The 13,560-nt window shown below is 39.0% G+C and overlaps 1 protein-coding gene across 2 annotated transcripts in view; it reads left to right on the forward strand.

The window, feature by feature from the left end:
- The window catches only part of GAB1 (GRB2 associated binding protein 1), a 99,627-nt gene that overhangs the window by 49,199 nt on the left and 36,868 nt on the right, over positions 1–13,560 (forward strand). For both annotated transcript variants that reach the window (XM_084262763.1, XM_084262764.1), the window contains exon 2: positions 8,389–8,683. In XM_084262763.1, the coding sequence (XP_084118889.1) occupies positions 8,389–8,683 (295 nt within the window). The remainder of the gene's footprint in view (positions 1–8,388; positions 8,684–13,560) is intronic.

The raw sequence follows: 13,560 nt of genomic DNA on the forward strand, positions 1-13,560 counted from the left end.
GCAGTGCCTCACTGTGCTTAAAGAAGTGTGTTGCTTCTCCCTGTAATACCTCGGCAGAACAATAGATTTCCTTTAGTTTTCCTTTTACTATACCAGAGTAAAGTGGCTTGAGTGAGTATCAGTCCTTTCATTGATCTAATAGTAGCTGACTCATTTACAAAAGAGGCTTCTGCTTTGGTCTACAGATACTTGATGTGCAAAAATGTCAGCTATCATACAGCCTTACTCTTGTAAAGAATATATAAGGAGTGTCAACATGTCCTAAAATCTGATTTGTAGGGTTTGTTGTTTAAAGCATTACCTGGAATTTACTTTGGAGATTTTTCCATGTATTTTAATGGATACGTAGGAGCTTCTTTGATTGTGTGTAAAACTAGTAGGTTAAACCAGGCTAGTCAGTTTGGAGGCAATTTGTAAAAAATACGGGATATCTTCGCACTGTCCTCCTTTAATTCATTGCTAAATCCTCCTAAATTCATCATTCCCTTTTGAAGTTGGAGAAACTGCTGCTTCCGTAGCGCAATTCCTTGTTCCTTTATGGGGAGTACAGAAGTATTTAAGCCCTGGAGTGTTTTGTTGAAGAGCTGATGTGCAGAGTTGCCTGGCCTCTGTCATCTGTAGAAATCTCTATTTTGTATGCAGCATGAACATGCTTGGGTGATCCAAATGTGCAGTGAAGCATGCGTTGCATGTTTGTTGAAGCTGCAATGTCCTTTAAAGGACCCAAAATTATACAAGGAATTGCATGTTTTTATGTAGTTCTAGTGTTTTCCTTTTTTCTTGTATTTAAGCTTTTCAGAGATGATGAAGATAGATAGGCAAGTAAGGGGGAAAAGTAAACCAGAAAACTCTGAATATGTAAAAAAATACTGTAGAAAGCACTGGTCTTCTAATCTGGAAGAACAGAGGTTTTTCACACCTTGTTACAGGCTGCCCTGCTAGGAAGTGAGAAATGAATAGGCAAAAATTTATTTGGAACAAGTTCAGCCCTGGCCTCTGAGAAAGAAGCTGCTGGTACCAGTGGACTGCAGGCTTCACCTTTCGGCTTTGCATTTATTGTGTCTTTATAAATCCTAAACTTTTTATTTTTTTCTGTGTGTTGCTCTCATGCAACCTGCCCCAACATACACCCGTGAGCTTGTGGTAGTGGAACTCAAGTCAGACAGCATGGCTGATGTCTTCCCTTGCTAATCTTGTCAGCATGGCAGTAACCCTTGGGATAAGTAATGGACAGGCACTTCAAAAGGGGGGAGGGCAGGACCTATCCTGAATGTTTTGCTTTCTTAGATGAAGAGCTGTGGGGGGAAGTGACTTCTAATTGAGCTGATGAAAAGACTGAAGCAAACTGAGAAATAAAAAAAAACCCTAGGAAACCCAAATGAATACACAAAACCTTTACTTTTTAAATAAATCCATCTAATGCAAAGTCAAATTGTAATCTCGTTGGGTGTTTGTAAGAACTGCCAAAGAGGCTGATCTTTAGGGGGAATCTGAAAGGAGATGTTGATCCCTTGCTTATGGCTTCGGTGAGCCTTCAGAGGGTGAAGAAAGAAGAGAGATGTGGGAGAGAATGAAAAATGAACCCAATCTGCTATCAGTGGTGAAGCAAAGCGATAGGAGACGACTTGTAACAGGGAGGGAGTCAAGTCCGCCGTTGCCTTGCCTAAGAATAAAAACCTTTAAAAAAAGGAGAAGAGGCGCAAAAGTGCAATTAAGCAAGTCAGTGAAAGGAGAACTCTAAAGTAGAAGATGAATGAAAGAAAGGAGCTTGTCCTGGTAGTGTTCAATAGGCTGAATATGGGAAAGACTGGAGAGGGAGATGATAACGTGCTTGTGATTAGAGGAAGAAAAGACCAAATTTTAGAAGTGTTGTAAAAAAGAAAAAGACAAGAACTGCCATGCAAAATGGGAAGAATTCATTTATCTTTAGATTGACAAAATAAAGCAGAAATTAGTGCTGCAATCTCTGAATTGTATTTTGCACCCTTTTTGACGCTTTAATTGGTGGTGTAATGCTGGGAGGTTATTTCACATGCTGAAACATCAATTATGAAAGTGCTCACGGTAAATCTCTGTGGAAGTATTGTTCTGCTCTATTTTCAGTGTTTTCTTTTGTTTATTTAACAAGCTAAAGTTAGAATCGACAGCACAAGACTAGAAAATGGTGACAATAGTTTGAAAACAGGAAATTTTGGCCTTGTGTGTATTCGGAACAGATGATCAGGATGATGGCCAGGAGAGTGGAAACTTCCACTGAGACTGTTTTTTCCTTATTTTGCTCAGTGAGAAAAGATGGTGCTTCCTGGAAAACAAGTCTTAAGTATTTAAAGCAAGCCATAATGTATTTGGTATTTTCCTCATATAACATTAGTTTGTTTTGCAGCAATCTGTTTACATTTCTTAGTGTTTAACACTACTAAAAGTAGAATGTTTGGCCTATTCTCAAATCCTGGAAATGCAGTTTCTGCTGTTAGAATTGAGACACTAAGCATGCTTTTTCTGTGCTCGGTTTAGTTGTTCTGTCTTACATTTCAAAACCAGAAAAAGAAAGGGCATCATTTTTAGGGAAGAAGGCAGTTGCTAGTGGTTATGACAATAGTTTTCAGAAATAACTACTTCTTACAAGTTTCTCAGTTTTGGTGCTCATGATACAGCCTTTTTCAAAGATTTCCATAAGATGCATTCGGAAAATGCGGCTTAATTTATTTCGGAGTAAAAATATACAAGTGTTAATTTCTCAGGGAAAACCATCAGCTGAAATTGTGAAATTACACCAGGTTGGAGTTAGTTCTGCAAGCCAGAAGAGTAGCAAGCGGAGAAAGTAAAGTTCTGTACTAGAAGTACGGTCACCTAATGTGACCTCTTCTAGCTACTTCCCGGCAGTCCTCCCAAATACGTGCCTTGTGGGATGAAGCTCATCAGTGACAGTTGTCACTGGTCCATGCCTACCACAGACAGGATTTAAAAAGAAGCATAGCGTGAGGGAACACTTATTTTTACTTCATTTTACTTTCTAATGGGATGCAGGTCTAATGCGGGTGGTCAGTGAGGCTGTGTCAGAGATGTGTTTATCTCCTGCAATGAACAGAACACCTGCACAGTGGAAATGTGAAGGCAAAAAGAAATACTCAACTTATGTTTGTGATCTTTCTTTCTGTTTGTCGAAGACATATCACAATTTCACTGTTGTTTAACCTGGACTTTGGAAAAAAAGTAAAGGGAAGGGGATAGGTGAAATAGATGGGAGCAAATAGTACAGAAAAAATCAAGTTTTGATCCCAGCACACAAGTGAAAAGAACTCAAGAGTTGGGTTCAAGACTGAGATATCCAGGAGAGCATTCTGAAGTGACCTGGGGCTGTCTTCCCCACTCCATACACACACTCTTCTTTCTGGTTCAGTGCTCTACATGTCGTCTTCTCAGTTCGTAATCCTTTCAGGTGTTCTTTTGAATCCTTCCCTGCACCCCTGGGTAAATTGCTGCTTTCTTTCAAGACTTGTATGACTTCTCTGGGAAAGGACAATTTCAAATACTGTCCTTTTGAAGTACTCTGTGGAGTACGGAGATGAAAACCCAAGCACAAATGTCTGCACTCTTGAAAGATGAGAGGGAAGGTCTGAGATGGGTAATTTTATTCACGGGCCTACTGTTCATACATGGGGAAGGATTTATCAGCAGTATTATTGGAGCAGGATATAAGGGATACCCTCTTTGCCTTAGCCCCAGTGCTTGGTAGGATAGTTTTGGAGGTATTTTCACTGCATACTACAAAGCAAAACAAAAAATCCCCCCCCCAAAAAAAAAAGCTAAACCAAAAACTTGGTAAATGTGCTAGAAGAGGAAAATCAGCTTTAAATGATGTGAGGATTATGGGTAATAATACTTAAAAATCAAAGGAGGACAACTGACCGGTTCATCAGTAAGCAGAGTTATTTGACCACATGAGAGCAAATTGACCAATAAAGAAGTCTTTGATTTAACGTTTGTAAGCTTTTATTTAAAGATCTTGTGGAAGTATTTTGGCCTTTTGAGCAACAGTGTGAAGGGGTCTGAATGGAAGTTTAAATCCTTCTTACAATATTAATATGAATTATCTGCTCTTTCCATCTCCATATATACACATACCTCCTGTTTCCTACATCGTTGAACTGCAGCTGCATGAGGTGAATCTCAAATATATATGACAGGGACATGGGTGAGAATCCATAAATGTAGAGATTAAGGGAGTTACAGCTACTACACCGTCTTTGATAGGTGTACCTCTTGTAAAGGGAGTGTATTGTAAATCCTGTACAGTGCATACAGGTTTAGCTATGGTCTTTCAGAAAAGCCTCAACCAAACACCAGCACTGCTAAATGATGCTTTTTGCGAGGTTCTTAGTCAATCCACTTGCTTTTAAATCGGCAGTTTGCATTTATGTTAGTGGAAAAATGAATCTTAGGAATATCTTGGGTTTGCTTTGTAACCTACTCAAAATGCTGTGTGAAAAAGTACAGAATTCCACAGTTCCTTTGATCAGTCCATGCTCTGTGGGTGAGTGGCTTGTCACATTTTAGACTACGTCAAAAACAAGCAAACAAGCTTGTTTCTATAGTTATGATGGTCTCATGATACGATGGTCTCATGATACAAACAGGACAATGTTTGGCAAGAGTGGTGATGTCCTATGTTAGGCCAGCTGATATGCTTTGCAGCTCAAAGCAGAAAACAACCCAAGAGGCACACAAGGCCTTTCTCAGACTGAAACAAAAGCAGCAAACCTCGTTAAATCTTGTTTTGTTATAATTTACAAAGCCTACACAAGTTTTTGGTGCACTCCATTCCCATGATGTTTGCCTCACTATACCTTTTAAAAGGAACAATTTTTCTTCTGAGTGAGGTTTTTCACCTGCATGTGGTATTCTGTAACTAGGCGTGTTTATAAAATACGCTTTTAAAACCCTATTTGTCTTAATATGCATTTTATAAATAGGAAAAAATCTTGTTTTAAAAACCTCTTGACTGTTCTCTATTTGGTCAAATATCTCTCTAGAATTAAATAATATTGGTATTGAGACCAAGTGATTAAATCCCATGCTGGTTATTTTTTTGACGTCTCGGCCTTGATGCAGTTGACTTGGTGCAGAGAACCAGTGTTTTGGTATTGCTGATGACATCTGTAATGTGACAAATAAGTAGTGCTTGTAACTTACCTGTGGCTTAACCCAGTTGCATCTTTTTGGGTGATTAAAAGTCTGTAAAATGCTCTGTAAAGGAAAATGCAAATTTTTCAAATAAGAATGCCCAGGGGGGTTAAGAAAAATTAAAATGCATTTGCACATATACACGCTTTCTGAGATTTTCTGAAAGCTGTTACTGAAGAAGCTCTTCTCTTACACATACAGCACAGTATTCTGCACTTTAGTGAAACAGTATACAGCTTTCCTTACGATGCCAAATACTGAAATGTTAAAAATAGACCAAGCTTTAAGAATCCCAGATATTTTCAAATAACAAAGAGTGATTTATGTGGGCTCATTTTGCACTTTGACAAAATATAGAGGCGCTTTTGTACTATGATTAGCAAGGGTGCTGATGTCAGTTCGCTTGTCTAGCTTTAAGCTTTATTCTGCTGCTAAATTGTGCTTTGTACTGTAATCCAGAGAACCTTTGTATCTGCCTTATTAGTGTGTAGTTTATGGAATTGCTTTTGTTTTTGAATATAATCTGTGCCAGTTTCAGTGAGTGTGACTCATTATATGACTGAAATAAACATTCACATATGCACTATGTGAAAACTCTTCAAAAATAGTAGCAGGTGCTGGTAGGCTAAATTCAATGTTTTAAGTACTTTACAGTTGGTATTTTGTAGCCTGAAGGGCTGAAAGCAAATTCTGTTTAGTTAGTTGAGTTTCTGATTTTTAAAAAGTCATATTTACTTGTTAATGCTCAACAGAGATGATCAGGTTTGCGAAGAATCACTCTTTAACTCAGTGCTAGAAATGAGCATCTAGAAGAGACACGCTTGGTTACTATATCTTTTTATTTTTTTTTTGCTACTCAAGTTGTGAGCCGAAGTGCATCGTGCTTCTCAATGGCTCTCTTCCCTCTCCTATCACTAATCTTCCTTCCTGACGTAAGCTTTGAAAAATTCGGCTCAATGACTGAAGGCTGAGGTTAAGCATGGAGGTGGCTTCTGAAGCCACAGGGCTGTGCAGTTCGGTTTGTAACAGTTATCTGTGATCGTCCTTGTCTGCGGAAAGGGTCTCCGACGGAGTTTCCTGTTATCCCAACATCTAAGATGTCACTTGATTTGGAAACAGGAAACAAAACAAACTTTGCCAGTGTCGCTGTTAAATAGTGCTTATCAGCTGTGCTACTAGAAGATGCTCACATTTGAAATCTGAATTGAAGGGGTTTCATCTGTTATATCTTTGATTTCTGTGTTGTACTATTCACCCCGTTACACTTACTGCTCCCTTGGAAATAGTTGCTTGAGACCTTGACTTGATTCAAGCAACTTGAATCACAGTGCAGCATTCAAAGGCAGATGCTGTAATCACAGCTAAAATAAAATAACTTCTAGAGGCTTAGTAGTTGGAGAATGGATCTCAAGCCTTAATCAAGCTGTCTGGCTTTTTTCCCCTTTCTCCTGCTTTCTATATTATCTCTTTATAAAAGCTTCCTAAGTTTGATACCCAAAAAAGGCACGTCCACTTGACAACAAGGCTTTTGCAAGTCTCTAGTGCAAAGCCCATAGTGCTTGTTTGGAGCTGGAAGATGGCAGTACTGCTCTTGCTCTTTGTCCTTTATGTTGTCCCTCTGCTAGTTTGTGTGAAGGCAATGGCTACACAAAAATTCAGTGGGAAAACATGTATTTTTCTAATACACAGTAAGAAACTCTTTGTTTTCAAAACTGTGCCCCAAAGTGTAAAGGAATTGACACATCTTGATCTCTCCTGGGACCATGCTTGCTGATGTAATTCCTTTCCTTTGTAGCATGCAGCAAAGGCTGTCTGGAAATACTCACCTGTTCTCTTGGTGGTTTTTGCTTTCTTCTGGTGTCCATCCGAAGGACTTGTGGGCGACTTTGTTAAAATATCCTAAAGAAGTTTTAAATGAGGTGCCTTGGGTCATGGTGCAAGTTTGTGGTGTAACTCAGTGGGCTTGGCTACTGCATTGATTTACTTGGTCTCCAACTACATTGAAAAGCATAAAACCAAATGGATGAAACACTGATGGCTTCGCACTGAGTCCAGGCTCTCATTTCAGATGTTTAACTGTGAATGCAGTGCAGCTCTTGTAGTGGGCAGTGGCAGTCTGTCTCGTTTCTTCTGCTATGCCATTACCCTGGCATTTGTGCTTTTGTATGGAAGCTTAGGGCGTAGGATGCTGTATTGCTGGTAGAGCTGAGTAACAGAAATACCGGTATGTGTGGCAATAAGAGATGCTGTTGGTAACGCCGGGGCAGTTGTATGCAAACCTTGGTTACCTGGTTTGAGTTGGTGTCTTCAGCAAGAATTACGCCAGGCGATGCAGGCCCATGGGAGTGAAAGGCAGCTGAGGATTAGTTGGAAGATGAGGCATGCTAGTCTCCCAGACTGACATCTTTCTCTCTGCAGCAACAGAAAGGCTGATGTAACAAGCATGGTATCAGGTTGTGAAATGTATTTCTTCTGTGCATGTACCTTCCACAGTGACTGTTTTCATGCAGTAAAACTATATTCTTTAGTCATCTTCTCAATCCCCATCTCTCTAAATGCTTCCAAAATAATAATGTAGCTCTTTTTCTGTAAGAAATACTGTTGCAGAAATATTATGAGGTTCTGAGTGCACAGTTCCCTTAACACTGAGGCAAGTGTACAATGTGAGCATTGTCTGTTCTTTAAATGCAGGTCACTACCTTTGAGTATCAGTGAAAAATTTAGAGTTAAAATGCATCAGCCCAAAGCAGCAGGTAGCAGAAACAAGACTCTCTAGAGCACATGGAGATATATTTTATTTTGCCGTTCCCATGCTTATGTCAGCTTCCTTAAGATTTTTTTGTGTGTGTGCTCTTTCCCCCTCCACCTTCTCCTAGTCCCCTCTCCCTTTTTTTTCTTTACTGGTTTCATATTTCTCACTTTGTTAATAGTGACTTAATTATATGTCTCCCTCTTAAAAACAAAATTAAAATAGAAGAAATTAACTTTAAAATACAAAATAACTAGTCCACTGCTATAACCATACATAAATAGATTGTATTTAATGTAGGTAGCTGTTATGTTGTCTATTAGAATTAGAATTGAACTGCTTGTTATTACTCAGTTCAAACCAGGTTGAAACCATGCACAAAAGCTAACAGTTTTAAAATATGAATTCTTCCTTCTAATTTTTCTTCTTTTGTTTTTCTTTTCCCTAATTTTCAGGCATGGAAGAGGAGATGGTTTGTGCTTCGCAGCGGCCGCTTAACAGGGGATCCAGATGTATTGGAATACTACAAAAATGACCATGCCAAGAAGCCTATCCGTATTATTGACTTAAATTTGTGTCAACAAGTGGATGCTGGATTAACCTTCAACAAAAAAGAGTTTGAAAACAGTTACATTTTTGATATCAACACGATAGACAGAGTTTTCTATTTGGTAGCAGACAGCGAGGAGGAGATGAATAAGTGGGTTCGATGTATCTGTGATATCTGTGGGTTCAACCCTACAGATGAGGGTAAGTTCTGTTGCTTTTTCTGAGAAAGTGCAATGCCTACATGCGAATAATGTTTCAAACAACAGATGACTATCTTTAGCTGGCATATGGTTTAAAGCTTGTATGCATTGGTTATGGAACTTCCTTGTTCCTGTGAAAGAAAGTAAGCAGAACAGAGGGCGATATCAGGAATTTGTTACAAATTAGGTGTGCTATAGAACTTGGATGATGCTCTTTTTATTTTGCATGATGTTAGATCTTAAGGGTATAGGAAAAAATCTTGAAGTAAAATAATGCAAAACAGAAGATCATCATAATCATCAAAGGAATTCCATTTGTTATAAAAATACATGGTTATGCAAGCAGGAATGAGTGCAAAATGTCAGGTTTCTAATATTACCATTTCTCCGTCTGCTTTGCAACTTGGGGGAAAAAAAGTCCAGCCCCAATGGCTGAAACTAGTTCACTATCCAATTGTAATGCTACCAAAATAGACATTTTGTGAAAGCAGCTTGTAGGAAACAAGGTGGTTTGTTTAATTCCTAGAAATTCCTTGTGGCTATTGCTTGTTGTGAATCCATCCTTATTTATTTACTTATTATTCCTGCATTCCTGGTGGAGATTAGTGGGTTGTGTGACTTGCTTGTACCTCTGTGCACAGTCCCAAGAAAACATTGAATAGGAGCAGTAAGAGGGTTACAAATAAAACATGCCTAAATAAAGGGGCGAGAATTTAGTCCCTGATTTTTGTTGGATTGTGGATTGAGGGAATTGGGGGGGAAAAAGGGCTTGCATCCCTTCTACTCCAGCAAATTCATCAAAAATGACTGGAAAATATTGTTGCTTTCTGAAGAGGGCCCCTTTTCCTTTCTCCTCATTGCAGTTCTGAATTGAAACTTTGTCATAAAACTTCATATCTGAATTACAACTCAAATTGCAAATTCTGTGAAAGGTACTTGTTTTGACAATTCCAGCCTGTTTTTATGACATCCTGAACACAACCAAGACCACCCACAACTCATTTCTGAGAGCAGTAGTTGGGTGAATCAGTATTCATCTGCCAGGCATCTGTTACCTGTGGGACAGAGGTAGGCAGGCGTCTGCTTTTCAGTGGGTAATACACGAGTGCACCAGTGCAGCTGTGGGCAGGAGGAGCTTGGAAGGCCTTGGCTCTGGGGACACACTAGAAATCTGGGGAGGACAGTGTGTGTGTACCTGGCAGCTCTTGTGTATGTGAGGAGTACGTATCTCTTGTGTGGAACAGAGAGGTAGGGTCGGTCCCCTGAAAGCCAGGAGGCCTCTCCTTGCTGAAAGCTGATGTATTGCTAATCCTTAATTTTCTGTTGACGTTACACCTTGTGTTGAACTGAAGATGAAACGTGCTATGAATGTGGGAAGAATTAACCGTGCCCTTGCTGGCTGTTTGGAACAAAACTGCTTTTTGCCACAGTCAATTGTATGGGTAACTTATTCCCATTACACTCTGATTGTGTGTTTCATCTTTGGCATTTTAGCTTTGTCTGAATTACCCCCACACCTTTACAGAACGGAGAGTTGACAGTTCTCTCTGGTTTATGGGTTTAGTAATGTTTTGCAATGCATTGAGAAAGAATTAAAAAAGGAAGATGGGAAAATCAGTCGCTGAGTGTCTGTTTTATTGTCAAGTTCTTATTTTACAAGATAAATCTTCCTAGTAATGGAAGTTGTAAACGTGTGCTATATAAAGTCTGTGTTAACCTGCAGTTTATTTTGAAAAGTTAAATAATAGGTGTAATTTACTGCAGACAAGAAAGCAGTGTTACTTTAGTATGGAGCTAAAAAAAAAGTGATTGTATGGTACATAACCAATCCTCCCTTTAGCCCATGGAAACAGAAGATAGTTTTCTTTGCAGCTGGACAAGATGTCACTTGCCAGACTGGTTAGAGGGTTATGAGGCCTGTCATTGGCATCCTTTACTTGATCAAGGACTGGGTCCGCCACTGGCCTATTACTGCTGTTGATTTGGAAACCCAGTTTGATTGCTTCCTTGGATTTACAAATTAAAATGTTGTGAGGTAGTGGTGGACAGTGCTATTAGAAAACAAATACGTGGTTTTGGTGTTGGGGGGTATGAAGGAGAAAGAGTTAATCGTAACTGGAGGGACCAAAAAAAAAAAAATTAATTCAAACTAGCTCTGAGCTGCTTCTTCCATACTTAGACACAGAAATTCCTATGGTGCAAAGTTTGTGTTTGCTTTTATTCTTTTTCTTAAAAATGAGTTCACATTATTTTCTGTCTTATGATCTGTTGTGACTTTCCAACTAGAAATTTATTTATGTATGTGAATTCTGTTCGTCAGGAGAAGTACAATGTTACATTTGTATTTGGACTGAATAGATAAATCTGTGTTCTTTAGTCACATTTACAAGCCATTGAGTGTCTACTTTTTTATAGAGACTTTCTGTTATGAGTTTACAGTGATTTAGGCCTTTTAAACTTACAAGGCAGAATCATGAAGGAAATATTTGTTTTAAATGAGCTAAATAATTCTACTTTTGTAAAGAAATTACTAAGTACTTATGTTGTCATCCCTAATGCTTCTTGTTTTCAAATGGAAGCTGTAAATTTTGTTTTAATAGCATCTTTCTTCTTAAAATACATATGCAGAGTTTTGGGGAGCTACATGTGAGCCTTGGGGTTTAGGATCACCATTGAGTTTCATACTGTACTTCTAACATTCATATTTTCTCTGTAAGGTCATAATATAATAGGTCATTTACAGGTTAAAATACAACTAAAGCAAAAAAATTTTTGCATGTGTTTTGTGTGCTTTGAATTCCAATGGGAGATGTTCTAGGATGGAGCAGCTTAAATGGATGTGGGAAATTACTCTTCTGCTCTGCCTGGTGCTGTGGAAACCTCAGCCAAAATACTGTGGCCTGAGCTTGCAGAAGGATGAGGATAGATACGTAAAGAACAGTAGAAATAGAGGAAATGGATTTTTAAGAGTGATATATGAGGAGAAAACTTGAAGGATTTGTTTTTCCCAGGAAGTAAATACTAAGGGAAGAGCTGACTTTCAAAGCATTAAAAGCTGTGATAAGCAGGACGTGGATCACTTGTTATCTGAAGTTAAAAGTCGTTTGTTTCTCTTCCAGTGAGCAATGTGATATTAAAGAAACCTTCTAAAGATATTTAAGCACAGGCTATGAAAGTCTTTTCCTAGAATTCAGTGGACATCTTTGGTGAATGTTTTATATGTGACCCAACTCCTTGTTTCAGAGATTTAGTGAATTGCCCATATGGTAGAGCAGGAGAAGGAGGAAATAATCTTACTATATATGCAAACATGTTACTTGCATGTATTCATTTGAATAAAGATAGCAATAACCAAGTAAAGCAGAAGAAAAAAAGAAAAGGGAAGAACGAGATGTTGAAATCTGCAGTTACATTTACACAAATAATTACATGTGGTAAAGAAAGTTTCTGTCATCATAAGGAATGTACTTTGAAAGAGCTACAGCTTCCTTCACAAGCAGAGCTTTCAAAGTTCAGGCAGCTGTGATGTGGCATATGCCTCTCGTGTCTTCTGCATTCTGAAGAGTAGAATTATTTTCAGATTTTTACTTTTTTAAAAACCTTGTTCTGGTAATGCATGTTGGTTGATCACAGCTTGGGTGCAGTATTGTATGTGACTGGCAGGGTGATCATAACTCTACCTTCTAATACTGCCACCTTGTATTCCCTCTAATGCTGCATGGTCCAGCACCAGTGCTGCTATGCTGTGCTGGAAATCTTCATCTTGGGTCAGGATGCCTCTGTGCTGCCTGTGACATGAGTGAAACAGAAAACAGGTTCTGCCACTAAGAATTTACTGTCTGTAGCAAGAGACATCCACAGAGGAGCAGAGGTGTGGGAAGAAGTGGAAGGAAATAAGGTGGATTTGTACCACTGTGACAGATAAGTGTTCTTAGTGCTTGAGCTGTTAGACTGTTGTTGAACTCAGGGATTTCTGAGAAGACATTTTCAGGGAGTCTGATAAATCAATAGGGGACATTAGAGGTGTTTAGGGTGCCCTTCCTGTGTGAAGGGTCTGCCTGTGGGAAATAAAGTATGTTCTCCTTTGACAGCTGTAACAACTGGATGATAGAGGCTGGTGTACTTAAGAAATCAAAATCACTATCTTAGTAATGTGTGATGAATATTGGACATGTTGGTCATGAAAGGGCTCAAAAGCAGGGAGAAATAGCATGAGCCTTTGGGTGAAGGAGAGGAGGCTCTGGTGGAACATAGAAGTACAGTGGCCGTAAACTTAAAAGTCTTTGCAATGAAATTGCACCATAGAGATACGTATTTAATGATGATTTTGTATCTCTTGGATATGATGAACTAGGAAGTCAGCTCAAAGATGCCATGCTGGGGATGAGTGACTGGTGACCTGGAGTACAGTGAAGAATACTATGAAAGAACAACATAGTTAAGCATTAGGAGAGAGGACCTCTGTATAAGGATTGTGAGTCTGTTGTCTTAGAACTGAAGCAGTAGTTTTGAAGGCAGTGGTGGCACAAAGGCATCTCTTTTTGTGGACTATTTTTGGTTGGTTGCTTGGAGGCAAAGGTGTGGAGGCTGATGGCCACTGAGATGTAGAACAAGACATTTTTGAAGGTGGAATTGCAAAGAGAAAGGTGAGGATGGATTGTGAAGGAGGCTGTCAGACTTTCAAGATTCATCTGCCAAAATTGCAAAGGCAAAAATAGAAGAAGCAAGACTAGAGAAGAACCTGAGATTTGGTATAGCAGGTTTGGTAGAGGTGGTAGCTTGTAGCTAAAGAACTGAGTAAAGGGAGGAAACACTGAGGTGTTTTGCCTGTTATCCAAAGGAGAAAGAGAAAACAGCATAGAGGACTAGGACAGCTTC

The sequence above is a fragment of the Gallinula chloropus genome, assembly GCF_964237585.1.
Source record: "Gallinula chloropus genome assembly, chromosome: 4".
Classification (NCBI taxonomy): Eukaryota; Metazoa; Chordata; class Aves; order Gruiformes; family Rallidae; genus Gallinula; species Gallinula chloropus.